The sequence below is a fragment of the Taeniopygia guttata genome, chromosome 1 (genome assembly GCF_048771995.1).
Source record: "Taeniopygia guttata chromosome 1, bTaeGut7.mat, whole genome shotgun sequence".
Lineage (NCBI taxonomy): Eukaryota > Metazoa > Chordata > Aves > Passeriformes > Estrildidae > Taeniopygia > Taeniopygia guttata.
This window is the reverse complement of record NC_133024.1, coordinates 3,715,083-3,739,781: the sequence shown is the minus strand read 5'-3', so window position 1 is coordinate 3,739,781 and position 24,699 is coordinate 3,715,083. Positions and strand designations below refer to the sequence as shown.

At 41.9% G+C, this 24,699-nt stretch overlaps 1 protein-coding gene and 2 long non-coding RNA genes across 5 annotated transcripts in view; 1 reads left to right on the top strand and 2 right to left on the bottom strand.

Moving 5' to 3' along the window:
- The window catches only part of NECTIN3 (nectin cell adhesion molecule 3), a 57,810-nt gene extending 42,542 nt beyond the window's left edge, over positions 1-15,268 (bottom strand). Inside the window, exon 1 of one of the 3 annotated variants that reach the window (XM_030287033.4) lies at positions 14,906-15,268. In XM_030287033.4, the coding sequence (XP_030142893.4) occupies positions 14,906-15,113 (208 nt within the window). In that variant the 5' untranslated portion in view covers positions 15,114-15,268. The remainder of the gene's footprint in view (positions 1-14,905) is intronic. The other 2 variants (XM_072937123.1, XM_072937067.1) reach the window with 2 other exon arrangements.
- A 136-nt stretch (positions 15,269-15,404) lies between these two features.
- On the top strand, positions 15,405-17,726 carry LOC140685278 (uncharacterized). Its single transcript, XR_012058659.1, has 2 exons — positions 15,405-16,543; positions 16,966-17,726. It is a non-coding gene; the product is annotated as an uncharacterized lncRNA (long non-coding RNA).
- LOC140685275 (uncharacterized) lies at positions 17,548-21,512 on the bottom strand. The gene is made up of 3 exons (XR_012058633.1): positions 21,217-21,512; positions 20,986-21,053; positions 17,548-17,712 (listed from the first exon to the last, which is right to left on the bottom strand). It is a non-coding gene; the product is annotated as an uncharacterized lncRNA (long non-coding RNA).
- Between the last annotated feature and the right edge of the window lie 3,187 nt (positions 21,513-24,699).

Genomic DNA, 24,699 nt, shown 5'->3' with positions numbered 1-24,699 from the left:
TTCCCAGTCAGGCAGAAAAATACCTTCAAGCTGCAGTGGGTCCAACTTAGACTAGCAGCCAGCTAGGAACGGGTCTAAGTAACACATCAAGGATGTTAAATATTAAATAACTGGTTAGAGAGCAAACTATATTCTGGAAGCTACAGCAAGTGCATGGTGATTACATACCAAAAATTGAAAGTGACACTATAGAATATGCTAATATAGAAGTATATGCTCTAGCCAGCATCAGTGAGGCTCCATCTGGAGTTGTTCAGCTTGAACAGCACACATCATTTATTAGCCATCTAGAGAGTCTGAAAGCAAAGTGTGCTCAAAGGCCCAGAAAACATGACCTACAGGAAAGGACTGGAAGAACTCATTATTATTCTCATAAAAGGTAACCCAATAAAGGTCCGAAAGTACTTACACTGCAAAAAGAGAATGCCTGCGAAGATTAGGAAGAAGATTAACCAGTAAAGCAGTAAAAAAAGAACAAAAACAGAAGTAAAAAAAACCCAGCCACCAAGCCCATTGAAATAAAGAAAACCTTTAATGCTACAGAACATGAATTCCTCAAATGAACACCCTGGCCAAAATGACAAACCTCCACACCCTTTAGAAAGGTTTGATGTTTAGTAATTAAAAAAAAAAAAATCAAACTCCCAAACTAATCTAAGCTGATCATGCACATGATCAAGGATTTTATTGGCTTCATTATTATACCATTAACAGACATTTTTACTAAAGTAATAATCCAGTCTTCCTTAAAATTTTTGTTAGCCAATATGACTCACATACTGAAGGAGTTAATGACAAGTTCTCACTTCAGGAACTTACTTGCAACATTCCACCCCATACACTTACACCACTTGCTCTAGAATGACCACTGGGCTCACCCAGACCTTGCTACTTGGAGAAGAATTCAGAATACACTGCTTTTACAAGTGTCATTCACAGTCCTCTTCCTAGAAATCTGCTGTTTCTTCAACTGTTTAAGACTATCCTCCACTTGCTTTGCAAATCAAGAAACCAACCCAGATATACATGAACGAAATAGGGAAAACACAAAATAGAATTTAACACTGACAGTATCTAGAATGGCAAAATAATTTCATTTATAATGCTCAGTAAGTAGACCTTACTGAGCACCAGTGCTTTCTGCTAAAACATAATTACTTAGAGCACTTTCAGGTACTTTTTTCTCGCTCTCAATTCAGCGTGTATTCAGGTCAGCTTGCATTTGGTTTAACTTGAACATCGCAAGCTGTTAAAATAAATAACCACTTTCTTATCAAATGTATTTTTCATTTCCTTCTATTTGTATCCTTTAGTTACTTTTTTCAGTAAAGGTTCTTCTCATCATCAGGACACCAGCTCATAGCAGGTGACCAGCCTCATCTATGACTTACTTTTTTTTTATTCTGATCCACAAGCAGATATTAATCTTTTGTCACATGTTTTGTTAAAAGCTTTTAACTCTTCGAAGTTGTATATTTAACTCCCCACAAAATCTCTGTCAGCCTCAGGCTGTCCTCAGCTGAGTCATTGTGGCATCCTCAAATCACTCCTTACAAACAAGTTTTATTCTCAGCAACAAGTAAGATTTGGGAGAAATGACAGCCTTCGGCTTTGAGAAAAATAACTCATTCTGAGTATGTTCAATAATAAGTCAGGTTATAACCTTATTCTTAGACATAACTCTAATGTTGCTCGCTTAAAATTTATTTTAAAACCTCAAAGTCTTCATTTATTTGTAGGGCTGTGAGTTCAAGGTGATGAAAGAAATTCCATACAGGAGATATACAGGAACACCTAATCACACAGTTTTAGTCAGCTAGTGCTTCAGCTTTTCTGACTTCTATATATAAACTGCCTCTCATGATACAGACAATGTCACACATTACACAAAAATTGACACTTTCTGGACATCAGTTTATTCTTAGAAGGTTTCAATTCTAGTATATGCTCCAGAACTAAGAAATTTCAAAGCTGGCATAACTACACTTCAAAGAGGATGCCAATATAACATCTGCCTAGTTCAGACCTTGTACAGGCAGCTCCTTCAAACCAGACCTCTGGCAAAGCTCACAGAACTGACCATCACATACTCAAGGGCTTCTTTGCAATGATACAAATACTTAATATTTATAGTAATTCATACACAAAGCTTAATATTCTCCTCCACAAAGGATACACCATGGGCATCACTGAACAACCATCCACACTTCAGCTTGCTTAACTATTCAATCCCTCAGTTTCTCAAGGTACTTCAAAACTCTGTAAGTCATCTTTATTCCAATTTGCTAAGAGTAATTAGCAGTTATACACAATTAGGGTGCTTCATACTCCAGGAAAGGAAATGCATTAGACAAGATCCTACTATCCTCCAGCACCACCTACAACTATAGCTTCCACCACACAAATTCTCCCAGAAAAACTTCCCAGACCATGGTGACTGCTAAATGGTCTGGTCAGATAAATATCCTGCCACTTCCTTCCAGACTTTAGACTGCTCCACTCTCCTTATTTAGAACAGCAATTTAATGATATTACAATATCCACCTTTTTTTTTTTTTTTTTTTTTTTTTTTTTTTTTTTTTTGAGGGGAAGAGAAATTGGGGGTGAGGGATTGAGCCCTAAATATTACAGAAGCCTGAGAAGTTACTGTCCATCACTTCTGCTTCATTTCAAAATATGGAAGTTATCAATGACATAGCAGCATATTCTGCTACACCTAGCCACAAAACTTACAAAAACACGGGTTGTTGCCCCTGATGCCAACCCAGTAAAAAAACCCCAGCTTTCCTTCCAAGTTAAGTGGCTGTTGTTTCAATGCTACCATGTAATAAACTTGCCATGTCACAGACTAACAGGAAAAAAAAAAAGGCAACTCAATCAGAACCCAAAAATACAAAGTGTTCAGTAAAGGATTCTTGTTACTGCTGTTTGTCTTTCATTATAAAGTAGCAAGTCACTTTTCTGCTACACAGCAGTATTTACATAAGCTGCTATCCTAACCATGAGAGTAACTATAATGTGCATCTTGCCAGATTACAGAAAAAGCTCATGTCTATCCCAGAGTCTCAGTGATAAGCATTAAGATATTCTTGATTTAATCACCCTGATTTCATTTGTCAGACTGTAGCATTCAGACTCAAGTCACAGGAATGAATCACAATTCATCAGTACCAGCCTATAGAGGGGAGGGAAAAACCCAACCAACCAAACTTCCACAGAAACCCTGTGATCTGTCCAAAGTGTTCAACAGGTTATGTCAAACACTGATGTAAGCTATAGTGATCATTTCCAACCAGCTCACCTAGCAATTACCACAAACACAAGTGAACTCCTAGGCACAGGTTTCTTCATAAATGCATTTATCATTGCCAAAGTCAAACAAGCTCTAATATTGATGTTGAGAATAAAGATTTTGTGTAGGTAAAGAGGCAAGGGACCTCAAGAGGCTGCTCAGTCCTGCTCAAAGTAGGTCCAGTTCTATCAGACTTGCTTGAAGATTCATCCAGTCAAGTTTGGGATATCACCACAGGACATCGATTCCTCAAATATTTTGGGCACCTTCTCCCTCACAGAGCAGTTTTACTTCCTTACATTGGCTCAGGATCTCCCACACTCCAGTTTGTTCCTATTTCCTTCTGTGGGGCATCTCTGAAGAAAGTGTTGATCTGTGTTCTCAGTATGCTCTCACCAGGCAGCAAATAAGGGTTCCTTCCCTACAGCTTTCCCTTCTCCCAGCTGATCAGGCCCAGCTCTTGCAGCCTCTGCTTGCACACCCTGTACTCCAGTCAACAGTGACCCACTTCTGGGCTTGCTCTGGTAGCTCAGTGTCCTCCCAGTACCATGAGCCACAAACTGGACACAGTGCTCCAGTGATGAAGAGAGGTAAAGGCTATCCCTTCCTTCAATCTGCTGTCATGCTCAGCAGAGCCCAGGATGAGGTCTCCTTTCCTTGCTGTGAGGACCAACTGCTGATACTGCTCAATGTGTTGTTCACCAGGGCTCTCTATACCTGTGCCTGCCAAGCTGCCTTCCAGCCCCTTGGACCCCAGCCTGTGCTGCTGAATGGAGTTATCTCAGTCCAGATGTGAGACTTAATCACAGAACTGTTTAGGCTGGAAAAGACCTTTATGATCACCGAGTCCAGCCATTAAGCTAACTGCCAAGTCCACCACTAAACGAAGTCCCCAAGTGCCACATCTACATGTGCTGAGTGATGGCACTCAGTATGATCTGCTCCATAACCAACCCTGGCACTGAATCAGCTGACAGGCTCGGAGTCTCCTCTATCCTCCTTCCAGTCCTTCTTGTAGCTGGACACATTTGCTAACTTCCAGTGAACTAGAACTACTGGTAAATGATTCAAAGTGCCTTGGTGAGCATTTCTGACAGCTTTCTCAGTATTCTTGGGTGGATGCCACCTGGCTCCATAGATTTATGTGTGTCTAAGTGGCACAGCAGGTCACTGACCATTTATCCTTGGACTATGGGGGCTTCATCCTGCTCCCCATCAGTGTCTTCCAAGCTCAGAGGTCTGGGTATCCAGAGAATACTGAAGCAAAAAATTCATTATGTACCTCACCCTTTGTCACTGTCTCACCCCACACTCAAAAAAGGATGGAGATTTTCCTTAGCCCTCCTTTTGTTGCTTGTGTATTTGTAAAAGTTTTTTTACTTTCTTTTCCATCAGTAGCCAGATTAAGTCACAGTTGGGCTTTGGCTCTTCCAATTTTCCACCTGCAAACATCACATCCTCCTGCCCCGTCTTGCAAAGCTCATGAACTCTCCTTTTCCTGAATTCCAGCTCTCTGTTCAGCCATGTCAGCCTAGCTTAAAGCATTCTAGACACTCTTCCTCACCCTGCCAGCCTGCCTTTCCTGAAAGGTACAAATTGAGCTAATTGCATTACTCCAGCCATGCAAACTATTTCACAACATTGTTGCAATCGAAAGGATATCCTAAGTCTTCAATTGTGCTCATTTGTGCTGCCTTGACAATGGAAGGGATAAAAACAATTTCCATCATATCTTCGACACTTGATTGGTCCTTGCACCTTTGCTTCTCTTCAGATCAGAGAAAAACCAAAGGCCATCTCAACATGCATAGTTTAAAATCCCCCTCATAAGCTAGCAATGCTTTTGGAAAAGAACCCTCTACCATACTTCCTTAGACAGACCCTGCCTCCAGTTCAGTAGTCCTTGTTCCTCAGGGAAAGTTCAGTGACTAGAGAAGTTCAATTAATTAATACCTGATCTTTCATGCATTTCACACTATTTACACCAGGCAGCATAGGAAAGCTGCAATGGTCAGCCAGAATTTACATATTAATTTTAAGACTGCACAGCGCACATGCTGAAATGACAGCAACCCAACTGGCTAGGAGAAGCAATGAAGATATAAATCAAGAATTACCATATTTCTGTGTCTGTATTTACTGACTTGTGCAGTGCTATATCAGTACTTAATTATTTTGTTATTCAGTAACTTAATTTTCCATACACATATACCTTCTGTTCTTCTAATACTACACTGCACTTCTCAGACTCCACCTCTACATTCATTATCAAGGCAAACTTAGTCGACTCAGAGAGCCAATTAACTGTCAATTTCTGAATTCACAATTACTGTTTGACTTGATGTTCAGACATACGGTCTAACAAAAGCGTGATCACATTCAAGCTACACGTCCTAGAACTACACCATATTTTACCTACTCAAAAGTGGGGGTGGAAAGGAGGATTTCTGAACAGCTCAGTTCAGAAGAATGAAGCCAATGAAGTCAAAGTATATGGGTTGTTTTCATCTTTGTTCATCCAGTATAAACACAATGCAGTTTAAAAAAACAACAAAAAACCCCAATTAACTCCAACAGATATCACCAGAAATGCTGGCTGGTTCTGACAAGTCAAAACTATCAACATTTAAAGGCGTGCCGTACTGAAAAGCAAGGTCTATGAAACTCCTAACCTAACCAAGAAATTTTAAGCACAAACCTCCTGACCTGGGATAGCTTAAACAAACAAACAAACAAACAAAAAAGCCACAAAACCAACTATCTAGGGCATTTCAGCCATTTTGGGAAGAACAAGGCAAATAAAATACTGTTGTATTAACATCTTTGTCTTTAGTAGAGCATTACTTTTACATAGGAACAATAAAGTAAAAGTTCAAGTTACAGAGAACTGAACATCAACTGGAGAAAAGGACACAGCAGAATCAGAGACTGCCCACTGCATTTAGTGGTATGAGACTACATGGTCCACATAACTACCAAACACTTCTGTACAAGCAAAGTTTCTGAATTGCTTTAAATAAACACTCTTATCAAGATTTTGGGTTCTGGGGAGTTTCTCTTTTGGCTTTTCTGCGAAATTATTAAGTAGTACCTGAAATTCTAAGCATCCAGTAAGAGCTGTAAACATGCAGCATTCCCTGTGCCCTGCACTGTACTTCCCACACTAAAAACAGAAAGCCATTAAAAACTGGCCTGGAACACTGATGTGTGTGTGACATCCTTCTAGAGGAAGGGACGAGACCTTCAGTCCCTAGGAAAGCCCTGACTGCCTCAAGCAGATCAGTCACTTTTTCTATGTTGTCTTCCCACACATCACCAGCTCTAGGGAGAACTGAGGTCTGCAGGAAGAGAAGGGAGGTTGTACTTTGCACTATGTAATCTTGCAAAGTCTCAAACAACTTCAGAAGGACAGCTAAATATTAACTTCACATTTTCAATTACCTGTAAAGTTTTAGTGTTAGCTGCCAATATTGAACAACTGTGGTCATACAATGAAATATAGAGCAAACTTATTTTGTCAGGAGCAGCAAATTTCAGCTGTCCATAAAAGAAATCTGATGAGTTACCAGTTACATTACAAAGTTATGGGATGCCTGCTGCCCCCTGCATTGCTGACACTGCTGGCTTTTTTTAAGCTCTTAAGGCCAGCTCCCTGCAGGCCATTCCAGAAAGTTAACCTCTTTTTGTCCAGGAACTGCATCATGACAGTAAGACTAGGGAATGCTGCTTTAATAGCTGTTCAATTTACTGCTAAGCTATGTTTTCAGTATGTCTCACACTGTGAGACATACAAACCCAGCTATGTGCTGTATGGGATTGATACAGGCAGAAATTTATTTAACAAATTCTCTAACAGACATAACTATGGGGATCCAATTTTGAAGTAAGTTTTTAGCAGTCAAATTGATTTATAGGAAAACTTGTTTTAGACTTTGACATTTTAATCTAAATAGAAGACTTCCAACTTCTACTTTCCTTCTAGGGCTAGCAGCTATAGTATACTAGCTCATGCCTGCCCATGCACACCATGAGGTTCATTTAGACTGAAAGGGACTTCTGGAGGTTATCCAATCCCATCCCCAACTGAAAGCAGGGTCAACTTTGAAGTCAGATCAAATTGCTCAGGGGTCATAGCATAGTCAGGTTCTGAATATTTTCAGGGACAGATTCCACAACCTATTTCAGTGCTTCATTCTTTGTGTGGGAAAACGTATTGCTAAGACATTATAGTGATTTCCCTTGTTGAAGCTTGTGTCTGCTGCCTGGTATCCTTTCCCTTTGCACAGCTAAGGAGCGACTGTCTTTGTTTTCCCTCGCACCAGTGCCAGCAGCAATCAGGATGCCCCACTTTAGACATTTCTCAAAGCTGAACAAACTCACTTCTCCAGCCCTCTTCATACATCATGTGGTGACTTCCTAACTTAGCGGCCTTTCACCTCAGCACCTACCTCATATTTGGGAGCACAAAACTGTGCACTGTACTTTTGATGTAGTCTCACAAGCTCCAAATAGTAGAGGTCCAAATTGCTTCTTTCAACTGGCTGAGCATGCCTGTGTGCTCTTTGCCTTTTGCACATACTGCCCCACAAGGACCCCTATGATCTTTCCTGTACAGGTACTTGCCACCATCTGCACATCTCTGCTGCTGCGTGAGGTCATCCCTCCCAAGAGGGACTTGCTTTTGAATCTCACAAGGTTTCCAACAGTTATTTCTGACCTGAGGACATCCCACTCAATTAGCCACAGTCTCCAGCAGATGAATTGACCCTCACAGTCACCCACAGTATGCACAAATTTGCTTCAAGTGCCTTAAAACCTGGACAAGAAGTTGGAATGCAGACGAACTGCCCTTGCACTGGTGTCACAAGTGACAAGCCTCCAGATGGACTCCATACAGCTGATCAGAACCTTCTGAGATCAGCAGGACACAAATTTTCACCCATCTCATAATCCACTTCCCAAAACATATCTCACCAGTTTAGCTACAAGGAAATATTAGGAAATCCTATTAAAAGCCCCTTAAGGTTAATAACACTCCCTGTTCTTCCTTTGTCCAGTGTCTTGTCCCATGTACTTACAGCAATCAATTCAGGACCTCTTGTCACAGCAGTCTCAGATTGTGGAGACACCACCATAACTGCTCTTCCTCACTTCACTTCAATTTTACACCTATTTGTAGGCAAAGAATGCCCACACAATACAGCAGTATGAAAAAGTTAAATCCAACACTAATCTGTAATCTTCTGAGGGCCTAATAAAAATAACAAATCCAAAAGTAACCAATAAATTCATCAGGCTAGCTCAGATGGTTTTTTTCATTGATCTGTACATTTATCAGCTATGGAGACCTGTTTGACTAGTCTTTATTCACCTTTAGCAGGAGATTGCCATTTGAATGACTCCCAAATTTTGCACATGCCACTGCATTACACTGATAGGACCAGCACCTGCCAAGTATTCACAACAACAGCCACTTTCAGAAAACATTCTGCTCTGTACAAACTAATCCCAGAACTAGTTTAAGAGCTATCATGTTATACAAGCCTTGACTAATAGAAAAGGAGAAAACAATGAATCCCTGTAGACATATAACTTTATCTTAAATGCCAGATAATGAAAATCTGATGTGGGAAGGGGGTCGGGGAAGGGAAATGGGCAAGAGCTGTCTACTGCTGCAGATAATCTTAGTATCCCTGTCAACTCAAGAGTTACACTTGACTAGCCTTCACACTGAGAATAAGAAGGATGATATTTTACACTATTAAAAAATTAAAATTGCTTTTACTCCTGCACACTACTTGAAAAACAACTGAAAAGCAGCAGAAATACTGAACAAAAGTATGCAGCTATGATAAAACAGGATTGTCTAGAAGCTTGTTATTGCTTTTCAATACCTAAACTAAAAGTGACCTTCTTGATAACATGCTAAACTTTACCTACCTCTACCTTCCCATACTCTTGGAAAAACCAAGGTAAAAGGTTAGAGGACATCAACAGAAGCTTAAAGACATTAAAGGTTTTTTTTTTTTCATTTCTGCTGCTAATTTTCTTCTATTGCTAACTTCTGGACAGAAAGACCAATGTTTGGGTTCACATTTGAAACAGTCCAAAGTCTGAAACTTAATTACCTGAAAAGTAACTCCTGAAGCATTCATATATTGGATAACACCAAAAAAAGTGGATTTGGTGTTTTCACCATGACTTAGAAGTTGTGCTACACCTCAAAGCTCTTCATCACGAGCTTATGTGCTAAGCAACCATGGGCCAGTTCTTCTAGAATCAAATGAATGTAAATCTTGTCCATGAGCCCCCTCAGGAGCCTCACTCAGACACACCTCCACTTCCTTTTAACACACTGTTTTACACCTTCACCACCCAGGACATCCAGCAGAGTAAGACAAGCTTTCAACCAACGGCTTTATCATCTCTCCCCCCGACAGAGACAGAAACACAATAATTATTTCCCCTGACCACAGCCTTACTGCACAAATCACTCTATTTGCTTCTTATATATTTTCTTGCATTTTTTCCACATTCAGCTATTCCCACCTTTTCTTTCTTAGCTTTTCTTGTGATTTCTCTCCATACTCCCCATAGATGACACTATTTTCAAGGCAACCCTTCTGCTTTCTAACCAGGAATAAAGAATAATACTCATGACCCCTTTACCTTTAACAAGAAAGCTTGATCAACCTATTTCATGCCTAATCAAAAACTCATAATCTCCATCCTCTCAATAAAAATATATTACTGCATTTCAGACACCTATGAACTCTAAGGCATGGAATACAACTACCCTCCTTAAAAATCTTGTTTTAGACAGGTAACCCGACCAAAACCAAACCACAGAAACACAAAAGAGTTTTGGTTAAAGGCACCTTTAAAGCCCATATATACCTCCATCTTTTAACAACCACAAAACCCAGGAACATGTGGCATTACAAAGTAATAATAATTAAATAATTGCACCTATACCTATTTTTCACTTAGCAAATCTGCTCACTCACTTCCAACTATCAGTTGCCTTAGAAAATTCCTGACAGAAACGTCTGCATTACAATCCACATACCAATCAAAACAGAAGTCATCAGGGCAAAAAAAACCCAATCAACCAAAGTTCAATTATTCTCATCCAATACAACACATTCATTCAAAGCTGGAAACAAGAAGTACAAACACAAATAGCAAAGTAATCTGTCATCACAGAGCCATCTTTAAGAGGCAGTGTATAGGGGCTCAAGAGCAAGCAGACAACACACACAATCTCAGCACTCACTTCTCTACACACATATCCAAGCAGTCTACAGCTGTACCTTCTGACAAAGAGCTGTTTGGACAAAGCTGAATTCAGTCATGCAGCAGCAGGGCAGGCCACCTCCACAGCAACAGGCTGGTGTAACACCAGATGCAGTTTATTGCTCTTCAACAGATAAACAACACTGAAAATGGACGTTTATCAGCAGCACTGCAACTATCTGGCACTTAGCAAGATTATCTTCTGTGTACCAGGTTTTATTTTTCTCTTACCTTAATTTCTTTCACTCTGGATTTGGTTTCTACAGATTAAAATTTGGACTTTTGATTCTAGAGCTTCCAGCTTATTTTTCCTTTGAGCTCCACAAATGCTCCACTCACTAGCCCCATACACTGCCTTCTGAAGCAACACACTCCCAACTCCTTTTCCCTTCTCACACAGATGCAATTTACACCAGATTGTGCCTGCCTTAGAAGCTCTGCTACCAGCACCTGAAGGGTAATCAACTGGTACTGGTGGTCTATAAAGTTCACATATTTTTGCTTCTCCTGCTACTATTTGTTTCCTTTATTTCTCAGTATCAACCCTGTCAGCAATACTACATAAAAGGGATCAGAAAGAAAACAACCTAAATTTGACCATATTTTTAAACTTAACTATCTAAACTCACAAAAAGTAAATCCTGCTAGAGGTATCTTTTTTTCACTATCAAACAGCACGTATATCCCATGACATAAGATTAAGTTCTTTAAGGCAAGAGAGAAACACTGTTTAAATCAAGTTAATGTTCAACTTTTATGCAGCACAAGTGACTAAACAACCATCACAATTCTTTTATGATATTCAAAAGTGTTCAGACCCTAACTCAAGTAACATTGTACTTCATTTCCATATATATGGGAGTTCTTCCACACCAAAAGCACCACAGTGTAACAATAACATTGAAAATAACAAACTTACCACAATGAAACAACTAAGAATCCTTTCAAAAGTACAATATTCCAACAAGTTACCCTCAAGTATAGGCTGGACAAACTTCTGGCAACTTTTAAAAATTTTTTGTTAATTATCCAGATTCAAACTCTCCAGTCTGTCATTCTTACCAGTGCAGCTGCTCTGTTTCTTCACACAGCAGCTTCATACACTGCCCAACCTACTTCATGGTTCACCACTATTTCATTCCAACTTTTCAAATACTTCTACAGCATTCCCATTCCTTCTTTCACTGATGTTGTATTGCTTCAGCAAACACCTGTTCAAATAGGCATTTATTTCCATACCATTTTCAAAAAATAAATGCATATTTAGACATAGATTTCTAAACTATTAACATAAAATGAGGAAAAACCAAATTCTGTTGTCCATCTGATCACTCTATTACACCTTCTCATTTCCAAGATGGTAACCTGCTTTGCTTGACATACTAATTTGCCATGACTTCACCTGAAAAATCAGTAAAAATGTTTCTAGTCACATTGTTCTTATCAATAATTACTTGGGGATTTTGTTTTCATTTGTTATTTTTGTATATGGTACACTGCACTCTTATATCATCTCCACCTTTATAACACAATCCTTCCAGTTCTACTACCAGTCTGGAGTTCTGTATTCCAGGCTCCTGTAAGAAAAAAAAAATCCATTGGGATCTTAGAAGACATATGTGTACTTCTTTGTCTAGCCTTACTGAGAAGCTTAACATAACCAGCAATTTAAATTTAATAAAAAAAATTATTTCTTCAACAAAATATCTGCAAAATGCATCTTGAACATCCTTCTATTCAACTCATTTTACAGTTCTGCTTATTTTTAATTCCTGCTTAATTAAAAAAAAATTTAAAAATGTTTTTCATTGTTTGCACAGTGAACAAACGAGGCACAGGAATGATGAGGAGTTCGTTATTTAGTAGCACACAGGTCTTCATTTACAGCACAGCTGAAAAGTATTTGCTGTGATTCAAAGTAAGTTACTTCACAGATTAAAGGTTATGATGATGACTCTTATGGATGCCATACATGTCCCCTAGTTCAAGGCTGTATTAGTTGGATCGTGTAACTTCAGTATGCACTTCGTTGTATCATGCACTGTTTGACAGGCAAGTGGAAGAATACTCGTACATATAACCTGAAGCCAGCAGTTCTTGCTTTGTAAAAGCAGCAGTATTTATTAAAGCAGATCTGTATTTCTTCCAAAAGAGAAAAGCTGCTGTTATTTCAGATTTCTGATATATTTTCTCTTCCCCACTTCAGTTTTTTAGTATGAGTGTTGAGAGGTTTTTGGCAATACGCCTCTGAGGAATTATAGCTCCAATAAATCATCAATTCTAACTGTCAATCGGAATGACTGGATAAAAATTGATTTGGTTTTGTAGCGACTTTATTCTATTAGGGTTGGGATCTTTTGTGGCTGAGTAGCAAGACAAAAGGCAACCAAAAGTAATAAGCAGTTTTGGACGCCATCAACACGTAAAGATACTTAAAATATATTTAGGAGCACTCTTAAGAGCCACAGTAATAATATTATTCCTTCACAGTCACATGTTACAGTTACAGAAACAATGAAAACAACTGTGGGAAATCTCAAGGTGAAAAGAAAACTAAAACCTAAGATATCGACAAAAAAACTCTTCCCTTGCTGATTACCTCCAAGTCCAAAAGTCTGTAGCAGTTTTCAAGTTTTCCTTTTTATCCAGAGATTATACTTCAAAACTTTGTGCTCGAATAACAAAATTATTTCAACACAACATTGCCACTTCTGCCGGATGTTCTGAAGTGTTATCAGTCAAGCTCACTTATGCAAAAAGAAGAATCCGGGAAGACTGACAACCCAAATTACACTCATCAAGACTAAAATGGTTGAGTCGCTATATGACACTAGGCACGGATGCTCTTAGCTTCATTGTTACTATTAACTTCACATTTAGATGTAAAAATAGCTTGTCAAGGTTATGTCAAGTCTGCGACTTCAATTTTTTAATCGCAAAAGAGAAGAAATAATCCTGAACAAAGGGAGGGGAGAAAAGTGCCAGTGGAAAAAGTTTGCCAACCACATGAAAACTAAGTCTTCAAGCCTTTAAGTTTGAAACGTGATGCCTTCTCAATATTTACAAACTTAGTAACAATAATCTTTTTTGAAAGGTACATCATTGCCAGAGGGGGGAGACTATTACATGCACGAGCACAATCCTACAGCGCCTCAACTCCCTCCCTGAGAAAGCAATACTCAGATACTACACAAGTGTTTTACGGCGGCATGGCTTGCTCGTTCCTGGGTATTTTTATCACACGAACCTCCAGAGACTACCTCCTTTAACTTGTTCTTCCTTCATTAAAGAGGGAAGGGACACAGCGTCTCCTATAATAAAATATCCTTGCCAACTATTCATTACTGCATTGGGAATACAACGGCAGCAAGAGGGTTTTCGATTTGCTCTTGCCCAAGTCTACTTTTATCTCCTCTCATCTTCCACTGCTGTAAAAAAAAAAAAAAAAAAAAAAAAAGACACTACGCACACTACACCGCATGCAGCACAGCACAAATAAATAAATAAATTCCTGCTCAGTTTCCAACTGCTACGTCGCTTGTTTGTTCCTCACAGGAAGATGAAGGGGAAGGGGGGAGTAGGTGATGGCATTTTCCTGCGGGCGGTCACGCCAAGCCCGGCGGGGCCCCGCAGCGCAGTGCCCCCGGCAGCAGCTGCTCAGGATGCGGGTGATGTACAGCAAGCACACGATCCCATCTCAGCAGCAGCGGCCAGCGACCCAACAGCGAAACCAGCACGGCTTTCTCTCTCACTGAAAGGGAACAACGATACGAGCCCACACCGCCCGAGGCAAAGCGCGTACTATTCCTCGCCCCAGGCGCACCCGCATAAAACACCAAGACCCTTCTGTCCTTCCTAAAGGAGAGGGGTGGGGGGGAGTGCCCGTGAATTCCCGCAAACAAGCGAAACCCCGCCGCCCGGCACGGGAATTACAGCGGATAACCTGCCGTCCGCCGGGGGAAGCCCCAGCCACGAACAATAAACTTTCCCTGCTGCCCCACCCGGGCCGCGGTGCCAGGGAAACTTGGCCTCCCGGGACACCCGCAGCGGATGTTCCCGGAGGAAAGAGTCCATAGCTGTCCGCGGTGCGAGCTCCGGTTCGGACCCGCCTCGCATCCCACCATCCCGGCCCCGTCCGGCCCGGTTCCCCCGCGCAGGGCGGCCGCCGGCCCCGCCACCCCTCCCCGCCGCCGGCCGCCACACAAAGTTTCCCTCAACTCGGCCGCGTCCCCCGGCGCTGCCGGGGCTCGGGTTTCTCTCCTCCTCTTCCTCCACCCGCCCCCTCACCCGTCCGCCAAGGGTAAAAGTTCCACTTACTGCAGCAGAAATGAGAGAAAACCAGCCCCAGGAGCCCCAGCCCCGGCCCAGGAGGCACCGCCGAACGCAGCAGCCGCCGCCGCCGCCTCTGCCACCACCGGGGGGAGGCACCGCCACCAACCGCTAGGAAAAGTTCCCGGCGGGCGGGAGGAGGCGGCGAAGGAGGGAAACCAGCAGCAGCCTCCGCAGCGGTTCCAGCCCCTGCCATGCTTCGCACTCGGCTCGCAGTCGCCGCCGCTACGAAGCCCGGCCAGTCCCTCCCGGTCCCGCTGCCCGCGCCGCCGGCGCCTCCCCACACGGAGCCTGTGTCACTGAGCGGGGCGGGGCGCGCCGCTCCCGCCCTCTCAGAGCGGGCCGCACCACCCGCCGCAGGGAGGGGGGGTCGGGGGAAGGCGGGACGCGTGTGCCAGGCGCCTCCACCGCGACCCCCACAACCTCCCCCCCCTCCGGGGCCAGTCGCCTCGCCCCCTTCTATCCCGCCCCGCTTTGCGGGACTCGCGCTCAGCGCATCGCGGGGGTTCCCGTTGGTCTCGGGGGCGCCGCGTGGGAGGGGGCATCACGGCGCCCTCCCCCGGGGGGCTGTTGGTACGTCCCGCCGCCGCCGCCCCTCCGCCCGCCCGGCCGGACTGTGCGTCCGCGCCCCTCAGGCTCCGCCGCCCCTCAGGCTCCGCCGCGGGCCGGGCTGGCCTGGGCAGCCGCTGCCCCACGAGCTGGGGATCGCCTAGCAGCGCTCGCCCGGACGGGGAGCGGCCACAGCCCTCTCTCCGCCGGGCGAGGGCATTCCCGAGAGCCGGGATGTCCCGGGGAGCCGAGCCGGTTTCTCCTCGGCCGCCGGGCTGGAACCCCGCAGTGCCCGCTGGTTTTGCCAACAATAAAGTTCCCCGGCGCTGTCCTGGCGTCGCTTGCGCTGCCCTTGGCAGAGCCCCGTGCGGTGTGGGCCGGGCAGCGAGGGGCCGGCGTCCGGGCGGACTCGGGGAGCGCACGGCTCCGAGGCGGTGCCGAGCCCGCTGCAGACGGCAGGATCCGAAGGTCTGAAACCATCTGTGCGGAGCTGAGCGAGGAATACCAAATACGGCCCTGTGCAGCAGGGGTCCGCGGGCAGCAGGCAGCGTTTCTGTCATGCTGATGCCTGCAGGGATTTCTTGGCTGTGGCACAGCGCATAGCTTTGCTCTGGGAAACGCTGCCGCTGACGAGGGCAGAGCTGCCCCACAGGGAGCGATGGTGCCCCAGCCACCGGCGGACAGCAATGCTCCGAGTATTGTCAGGGCAAAGTGGCCGCTCGAGGTGAAGAGGGAATTGGCGCCTCTGCCGAAGGTCCCAGGAGTCCAGCTAAGGGCTGTCTGAGAATTAGAGCAGTCTGTAACCAGGTCACTAAACTAAAGGTGACTTTTCTAAGAAATACCGTTTCTTTGCGCTGATTGTTTTGTGGGTGTGGTGTCAATGGAAGTATCCCATTATGTATCCTGGATGTGATTTTCAGCAGCAAAATATAGATACCTTAAAAGAAGTGGCTTGAGAGTCTTGCCTCTTTACAGTCTAAGTGTGCTTTTTTATTTCAGATGCACTATCCTTGCAAAACCTGAATAGCTATAAATACCATACTTGCTGCTGAAATATCTGTGGCTAGCAGTTTTCACGTAAGTACCACATATTCCCCAAAATATTTGCTTTCTTTCAACAGTGGACATGAAGAGCAGTTTCTCTCAAAAATATGTATGGCTGAGTTCATCAGATGCTCACAATAGAGTGTTCATTCCATCTCCAGCCACACTGCTTGCCAATTAACTGGCCTCAGTAATTTGTAACTGTGAAACAAACAGTATTCAGGCAAAGAATTACTACAAGCAAATTGCTGGCTATGATGGATATTGGGCATTCCTCATCATTTTGCTCTGAAAACCAACATAACTGAAATGACTTCAGGTTTTATGAAATGTAATTTTATCAGTCTAATCCTCAGCTAGTTCAAAACTGTACTCATTCCTGCCGCTGTGCCCAGCCAATGTCCACTTGGGTCGACACGGCTGGCAGCAGGGAACACTCTCGTATCTTCTGACAGATTTTGGACAGCATCTCCAGGTCAGTGCTCATGCAGTTGGCCCTGCTGGGAGGAGAGGCTGGTGACTACCGTGGAAGGAAACAGGCTGACTCTCTTCTGAGGCAAACTCCAAGGTTTATTGAATGCTCCTGAGGAGCCCTGAACCTTAGCGGAGCGAGACTAGAGCCCCAAGAGGTAGGGTGCAACAGTTTATAAACTGGGGAGGAGACAAGGGAGGGGATCACCCCAAGACCGATGAGGGATTTCAGGGGAGACAGAAGGATTCCCAATGGGGAAGGCAGGGAGGAGGGATCCCTGACCCTCACCCAATCACTCCACGCCCTTGTGGAAGGTTCTAGATAGGTGGGATGGGGAGTCGAGTGATGGAGAAGGTACCAGGGAGGGTACAGGGGAATGATTCAATACTTTTCTGCTGATTGACCCCAGAGGGGGAAGGGGATTAACATGTAAGAAAAGGGGCAGTCAAGGGTAAGACCATTGGGGAAAATAGGAGCAAATCATTGCGAAATAACATAAGGTAAAAAACCACAATACAACATGTTCCAATGTTCAGTAGGGATGTGGAGTCACTGGGTGGTACACAGGATGCTGTCCAAAGGTTCACAGTCATGTTCATATGGCAGACCTTTTTGTTTAAAAGAGGGTTTCTCACTCTGCTGATACTTTTGATGCCTGGTCCTTTACTCTGCTGTTAGATTCTCCGCTTTGATTCCATGGTAACCAATGTATTCCCCCATGCCAATAAACCTGGATAAATATAATACTGAATTAATCATTAGAGACCCATTTTTATTTATGATAAGAACCTTTTTACCCGGGAAAACTAATGAACATAATTGTAGCAGAATAATTTATACTGCTATAGCTTTGCTGATGTAACATCCCAGGTAGATATTTTAATTGGGTGTAATTATTCCATTTCCCTGTATAGATGAGTCCTATACAGATAAGTCCCATTTTATAGTTAACATCAAAACAAATTACATTTCATAATTACATTTACACCAAGTTTAAGGCATTCCTAGGATGGGCAGGAAATATAATGGGGCCATAGTGTAACTGAGAGTGCAACCTTAAAATCCTGTTTGTGACAAGTATATTCAAATTGCCATCTGCTATATTTTTATTCCTTCTATTCCAAAACAACAAAAAAGCATTAAGTCTGTTTAAAATAAAATGTTTTGAAGGTCTAGCACCAAATTATGTACATCAATAGATGCAGGCTAAGGAAGCAAATGCAATTTGTCATATTTAAGCAGAACTGTGCCCAGTCTGTAGGTAACATCTTCCAGTGCCAGATTCAGCACTGTTGTAATCAGGCATCCTGGGGACTTTGTGGTACAAAAGGAAATTTGACTTCATGATATCAAGTCTAAATTTGGCTCCCCAATGCTTAGAACACTCCTGAAGGCATGATGCTCCAAAGAATTAATCTTGCATAATATGGAATAAATGCGTATAGGACACACTGGCTCAGTTCTTGTAAATCCGTTGTCACTGGCATATTTTGTCCATAAAAAGATGCTTTTCTACAGTTGGCAGCAGTCCTGTTAAAAAGCATCTTTGAGCTGTAGAAATACAAAAGACTGTACTTTATTTCCAGCCCCTATTTCCCTCTCTTTCTGGCCATTGTCCACCCACTTGTCTTCCCCCCATGGAAAAAAAAAAAAAAAAAAAATCCCTTACCCTTAGTTTAGACTGGGGAGTTTGGCAAGTGTTTGCTTCTCAGTTCTTAACCCTTTTGGTAGTTTGAAAACAAAGTCCTGAAGCAGTGTGAAATTAACTTATATGCATAACATTTGAAGTGACGGCACAAATTCCCACTGGAATGAAGGGCTATTCACTTCAGTGAGAATGGGCAAATAGATTTGTGGCAGAACAATGTGCTTTTCTCAAGACTCTCGCCTCCATTCCAATGGATGGGACAGGGCCTCCCTGGCGATGCTTGCGCACCACCACCCGTTATGACCCTTTAAAATAAAACCACACTAAACCAACCCCAAACAAAACCTGCCTCTTTTTTTTTTATTATTTTTTTTTATTTTTCATGTGCTTCCAGCTGGGTGAGGTATTTAGCCTGTTACTGCAGGGAGTTTCTGTGATTTGCTAACAGGTGGTTGTGCTTCTGCATCGTCCCTCCAGCTGAAGTCAGAGTAATTTTCTCTGGGTGTGCCTCAGCAAAACTGCAGCCTGAGGGACTGTTTTCCTTGCTGTATGGAGAAAGGTGCCTGTCCAATTCCTTGTCTAGAAAGCGATGTAGGCTGCAGCAGGCGTGACTGACAGCAGTGCCAGCAAGACCAAAGGACATGGTCTGCATATTTATGTGCATGCATTTCCTGACCCAGTGGTGGACTCCTTGCTCTGATCCTCCATGGATGTGTTTGGGAAGGGCTCAGACAACACCCCACAGCACACAGTTTGCCTTACCACTAGTAGAGAGTGTGTTTTTAATACTGTTGGATACACTGAGGAATTTTTGGGGGAAGGATGCTCTATAACCATGTCTGTTATGCAAAAATGATTACAATTAGGAATATATTATAAAGATGGATTATTCTCGTTTCCCACTCTTTGCATACAGTATAATGAAAAACAATCTGTGTTGTCACCTCATAAAATAGCTATCATAATATTTTGATTTAAATCCTAAACAAGCTTAGCCAAGAATAATATGCATACAGTTGCATGGTATATTGTATTTTTAAAATCTATTTACCAGTCCTATTAAAGATGACATACTTAAATCTTGTTTCAATCAAGGACTATCCCTTTAAGGAGAAATATGAGTGTCTGACTCCTTCTGCATTGCAAAGTACAACTAAAAATTGGTTCTCTTGCTCACAGAGTGGTCAAGCTCAGAAAAGTTCCAGACCTCAGGCTTTTTTTCACAGAAGAGTAATGCAGTTCCTGACAACAATCACTCTCCAGCATTGTGTTTCACACCCGTGATCAGGAGTACATATCATCCAATCTGCAGTACAACTGTGATTCCTGTTGTCTCAGCCAAGAGATTTAAAACTCACAACCAGCTTAGTAAATTCGTTGGACATTTCTGGCAGACAAAAAATAATAGGTGAGGAAATGGTAGATTTTCCAGTTAGGTCTGTCTCTACTTACCTCATTGGCAAAGAGAACAGAAAACTTCAGGGTTCCTCTCAGAAGCATATTTTCAAGACAATGCTTCCCTGTTTTCTTTCTGCTCTGCTTCCCTTTGCTGTAGTCTCTTGCTCTCCTTCTGTATGCTTGTTTTCTTGCTTTTCTTCTTCTTTAACTATTTATTTGCATTTTTAAGTGTGATATTTTACACTAATAAATACAAAACGTTTCGACAGATGCACAATTTGCATACATTTTTCTAAAACTACAGCCTTTCTAGGCACAAGCACTTTATATCTGAGATGAGCAGAAAGAACAGAGGAAGGCAGGGAGAAAAGTTAAGGGAATGGGTGGAGAAGAGATGAAAAAGAGAACAAGTGAATGAAGGCTTGTTATGGTACCATGACATTTTAAAAGCAGCTGTGTGGTTGGAAGTTAGAAAGAGGGGAAGAAACCCAAAGGACCATGCCCTGGTCTGTAGCTGGGGAGTAGCTGGTGCAGAGAGGGAGAATGCTAAGCGATGTCACTCACCCTGGGGCTGCTCCCTGGCTAAAACTGTTAGCCAGAAGCTGAGGGTGTTGCCAGTCTGGACATCCCTACAGGGCAGTTCCTTGCCCTTGGCATTGGTATCTCCAGTGGCCAAACACACCTCCAGGCACAACCTGTCTGACTTCCTTGCACCAGGGAGAGACCCTGACCTGCTTCATCCAGACCCTGTGGTACAGTGGTGGAGGAGGGATGATTATCCAAGATGGTCCTGGTCCAGCTCTGTAGGAGGATAATTGCTATGTTACAGAGGATTCTCTCACAACTAGAGATAGCCAAAATCAGTCTTCTATTCTAAAGTGTCTAAAAGAAGAAAGATGACTTCCAAAAAAGAAATATATATCTCAATGAGGCCACAATTTTATAGCGCATACTTACGTTTTGCAATGATATTTTCATTTTGCCAATTCACCGACATGATCTCAGCCCCAGCAGGAGGTTGGTTCCTGATTCAAGGAAAAGGATAAGAGGGTTTTAACATTCATTTTAATGCGAACATTTATTCATTTTTAGTATCTGCACTGTTACACTAGCTTCAGTTAATTATGGGAATAGAAGCAGGTTTAGAATTCCCTGGAGGAGCTTGCTCTTTTTTCTTTTTAGACTTACTCTCTTCATCTTCTCAACTGCTCCTCCCTTAGTCTTTTCATTTTTCTTGAGAATGCTTATTCTTACCCTTAGAAATGAGCACATCTTGGCAAGGATTTAAGTACTAAAAATGTGTGAACTTTGTTTTTGTTTTTTTTTTTTTTTCTTTTCCCTCATCTTTTCCTCTGTGGATTGATAGTTAAATGCAGCAGGTTTCCCACTGTGTGATGAGTGGAGTACAAGAACCCAAAGGTTATGCCTGGCTGTGCCTTAGGGATGCAGCTTGGAGATGTAGTGTGTGAAAGATGCATCAAGGTAAACTCACAAGATAACTGTAGTAACGTGCTGTATTCCTGCTGCTTACATCCGTGTTTGAGTCCTCAAACCATCTTAACTTCTGTCAATTCAAAAACCAGCATAAAATTGAAACATAGCATGGTTCAGTAATAAAAGGTCACATTGTTATACCTGTAGGTTTCTACTGTATGAAGCATGTGCACATTGCATTTTCTGTTCTGCCTTTTTTGAGTATCTACAAAATTGATGTTTGCCTGAAACTAAGTGAAGATTTTAGTCTCTGAATGATTTTTGAGCACAGATCACAGATCACAGATCAAGTATTTTAAAAGTCTGAGTGGCAAAGAGGAGTGCATATTAATTTTAGACAACTTTTACACTTTACTTTTATGCTTTTACATATGTAATTGAATTCTGAATTTCCCCTTCTAGCTTCAGCCTGAAAAGGGTAGCCCAGAATACACCTACACACTTTTTGATCCTTTCAGAAAAAAGCCCAAAAACCTGAAGGAACCTTATGAAACTTTAAAAACAAGTCTCTGTGCACAAAGAATGCTTCATTTCTATGCATCTTTTTAATAGACACTGTCATAGGCAGACCAGAAACCTCAAAAACTCTGTTTTAACCTGAGATCTGTCCCAAGGTGTGTCTTGACAAGAGAAGCAACACTGGTACACACAAAGGCATCACTGAGGCTGGAGTCTTAATTTGTGTAAATATCTTGCACCTCTTGAATTATTTCCATATACAGGAGAAAGCTGCATTTATGAGGAAGCAAAAAGCATAATACCTGTAATGAAAAAGAGATTCCTTTATTAATAATAACTACACCTAAATTGCAATTATGTAACAATTTTATGAAGAAATCACCTCCTGATCAAAATTGTTATGTAACAAGCTCAAAATCTGAGTAGATTAAGAGCACATAATAGTGGATTTTTTAATTTGGTCATCCAGGGAAAAATGTAATTTCAGTTGTGCCAAAAAAAAATGTTGCTCAATTCTTTGGCTTTTATAACATTGCTGACCCCTTCAAATTAGGTCAGTTTTTAAACAAAAGCATAATTTAAATGAGAAGTATCAGTGTTTCATTTCAGAAATATTTACTGTTTCCTTGTTGCAGTCCTCCAGAATGAGACATTCTGCAAGCTTCTGGAAGCTGTCCCAAATTCACAAATGTTTTCAGATTCTGCAAAAGTGAGGTTTGGATTTTTAATATTTTAGCTGGTGGGGGTGGAGGGCGGAGTAAGGGTACACCTACACCTTATTTAAGGGTTCATGAGGCCTGAGGTTTTTGTCCCTTAATTTATAGTAATCCACTCAGAAAGGATTAAGTAATCCAAATCAGCCTGTCCTGTAACAGAAATACAAAAGTCCTCTTTTCAACTTACATGAAATATATCAGTTTAAAGGAATATACTTCATGAGCTGTACAATAACTGAAATTCAGTACAGTAACCTGACACTCTTCTAATGTCATCGTTTAAAAGATATGATCCAGGGGGAATAGAGGCTTGACTGGTAGAACACACTCCTATGTGACTTTAGGAATGAGAGGAACCCAATTAAAAGGAAACTCACTCTAAGTGGCATGTAGATGCAAATACCTTGAGAAACACAGGCTGTAAAACATATTTCTCCTGCCCACAAGCTCACACCTGCTAATGCCTCATGAAATTAATTACATCCTCAGTACTATCCTTCAACAGCAAGTTTTAAGGCCTAATTATATATTTAATTATTTATGTTTTGTCAGTTCCTTTACATCCAGGCACATTCAGCAGCATGTCATATGGGATCAATTCTTCAACAGGGATTTTATTATAGTTCCTATGTAATGTCACTTTGGTATATCCACCCTGTTCCCACCCCTGAGCATATGGTGTCTCTTTTTTAATACATCTGAATTAGAGAAAAGCACCAACATTAAATATGAATCTCTTGATTTTTGATGCTTGCCAGTCATAGAGTTGCTTGCAAATGTTTTTAATATAAATTTCACTTCTGAACCACAAGTGTTTTGTTAACATCTGTCCTCCAGCAGATGATCAGTTTTATTTAGTGATTTATTTATGTATCTATATTTTGGTGTGAAAACATAGTAGTCACTTGTGGGCTTTAATCTGCAGAAGGGATGGAGCAGAATGAAATGCAGTCAGTCACGCTTTGCACTTGAAAGGAACAATGCCATTATTTCTTTGTTTTCTGCTGTAATCCTAGGTATAATAGTTAGAATGGCAAAAATAAATTGGGGTCTTTGTTGCAATTCTCCCTCTCTCAGCCAGAGCAATGCTTTCTCTCATGTATATTGTCTATCAAATGTTTAAGGATCTTTTTGCACCAGCTGCTATACTGTTTCACTCTTTACTTCAGCTAAGCTCTCTAAACAGTTTGATGAGCATGAAAAACCATGCCAGCCTAACAAATCCTGTTCTTCAGATTTTTCTCCTGATTGTGAAACACGATGATGGTGGCCATAATCACTTTTGGGACAATGGGAGCCGTTAGCCCTCTTACCACTGAATCATGGAATCACAGAATCATGGAATCATAGAATCATAGAAAGTTTTGGATTGTAAAAAATCTTACAGATCATCTAGTCTAAATCTCCCTGCCATGGGCAGAGACACCTAGAATGACAAATCTGAGAAAAGTCATTACCTCACAGCTTTGCAGGGCATGGAACTTCATGGAGTTTTTTTTTTCTCATAGTTTCTTTATTTCTTACCTCTTTATGATAATATGATCACAAAAAACTTGTTATTTGATGTTATTTCTAGTGATTCTTTATTTTTAATCAGTTATGTTCTTCTCTGCTGGCAATCAATTAAATGAAACTCACAGTAAATAAAAAGGGAAATACAGAGAAGTAGCAGATAGTCCTGGTCATCCTGAATCCCTGACACTCCAAGTCTGACTCTTTTAAACATATCAGAAATGGATGGTTTGTCATGAGATGCATAATGGTGCAATGCTTTTATTAGCATGGGGTTTAAATAAACTGCATAAATTCTTGTGGTTATATCAGTAACAGAGTGATTCTAACAGATCTTCTTGGGGAGAGGCGTAAATGCCAACAGCCCCCAAAAACATGTATATATTCCATGAGAAACCAAGCACATTTTCTCTGGGACAGAAAAGTTTCAGGATTTGATAGCACAAAATATATAGCCAATTGTTATCAAATTTCCAAGGAAAAGTGCAAT